At 61.6% G+C, this 1,070-nt stretch overlaps 1 protein-coding gene across 1 annotated transcript in view; it reads right to left on the bottom strand.

Annotated features, from left to right (window-relative positions):
• Positions 1-1,058, bottom strand: part of LOC119589410 (BUD13 homolog) — a 1,293-nt gene extending 235 nt beyond the window's left edge. Inside the window, exon 1 of the mRNA XM_037938021.1 lies at positions 400-1,058. Within this exon, the coding sequence (XP_037793949.1) occupies positions 400-1,058 (659 nt within the window). The remainder of the gene's footprint in view (positions 1-399) is intronic.
• Between the last annotated feature and the right edge of the window lie 12 nt (positions 1,059-1,070).

The raw sequence follows: 1,070 nt of genomic DNA, 5'->3' as shown, positions 1-1,070 counted from the left end.
CTAATACAGCGTGAAGCGTGTAAGTAAAGCGTCCTTCGTTCACCTTATGAAAACAAGAAAACGTCTCTTTCAAAGGGAGCGAGTGAGGCGTACACAGTCACGTGCATCCATAAGAAATCTAGGAAGAACCTGAATACGGTGTTCGATCGCTTTACCTGGAACCGAAACAAAATCCCACTCTCCTTATAGCGGCGTCCGACTAGCTTTCTATGACGGTTGGAGAAGAAAACACCTTTGGGGGAAAGGAGATTCTTTACACCGTCTATAAATAAACCTTACGCAAACGTTTGGAGAAATCCATCTCCGTCGGAGATCAAGAGAGAGAGAAAAATCACCAGGTTTAATGTCTTGTCTTCATAAGCATCATCCCTACTTGACCTGTTCCTTCCCTTTATTTACACGTCTATTTTGGGGGGGAAGTCGACGGCGCTTTCATGTCGCCCCGTCTTGCGCCCTCGCTGGCCTGGCTCTGCGCCCTCGCTGGCCTGGCTCTGCGGCCTGGCTCTGCGCCCTCGCTGGCCTGGCTCTGCGGCCTGGCTCTGCGCCCTCGCTGGCCTGGCTCTGCGGCCTGGCTCTGCGCCCTCGCTGGCCGGGCTCTGCGGCCTGGCTCTGCGGCCTGGCTCTGTGGCCTGGCTCTGTGGCCTGGCTCTGCGGCCTGGCTCTGTGGCCTGGCTCTGCGGCCTGGCTCTGCGGCCTGGCTCTGCGGCCTGGCTCTGTGGCCTGGCTCTGCGGCCTGGCTCTGCGGCCTGGCTCTGCGGCCTGGCTCTGTGGCCTGGCTCTGCGGCCGGGCTCTGTGGCCTGGCTCTGTGGCCTGGCTCTGCGGCCTGGCTCTGCGGCCTGGCTCTGCGGCCGGGCTCTGCGGCCTGGCTCTGTGGCCTGGCTCTGTGGCCTGGCTCTGCGGCCTGGCTCTGCGGCCGGGCTCTGCGGCCTGGCTTTGTGGCCTGGCTCTGTGGCCTGGCTCTGCGGCCTGGCTCTGTGGCCTGGCTCTGTGGCCTGGCTCTGCGGCCTGGCTCTGCGGCCGGGCTCTGCTTTGCACGCACGCATGCACATACATACATGCTGACAATACT

This window comes from Penaeus monodon, chromosome 25 (genome assembly GCF_015228065.2).
Source record: "Penaeus monodon isolate SGIC_2016 chromosome 25, NSTDA_Pmon_1, whole genome shotgun sequence".
NCBI classification, from domain to species: domain Eukaryota; kingdom Metazoa; phylum Arthropoda; class Malacostraca; order Decapoda; family Penaeidae; genus Penaeus; species Penaeus monodon.
This window is presented reverse-complemented; position numbering and strand designations above follow the sequence as displayed.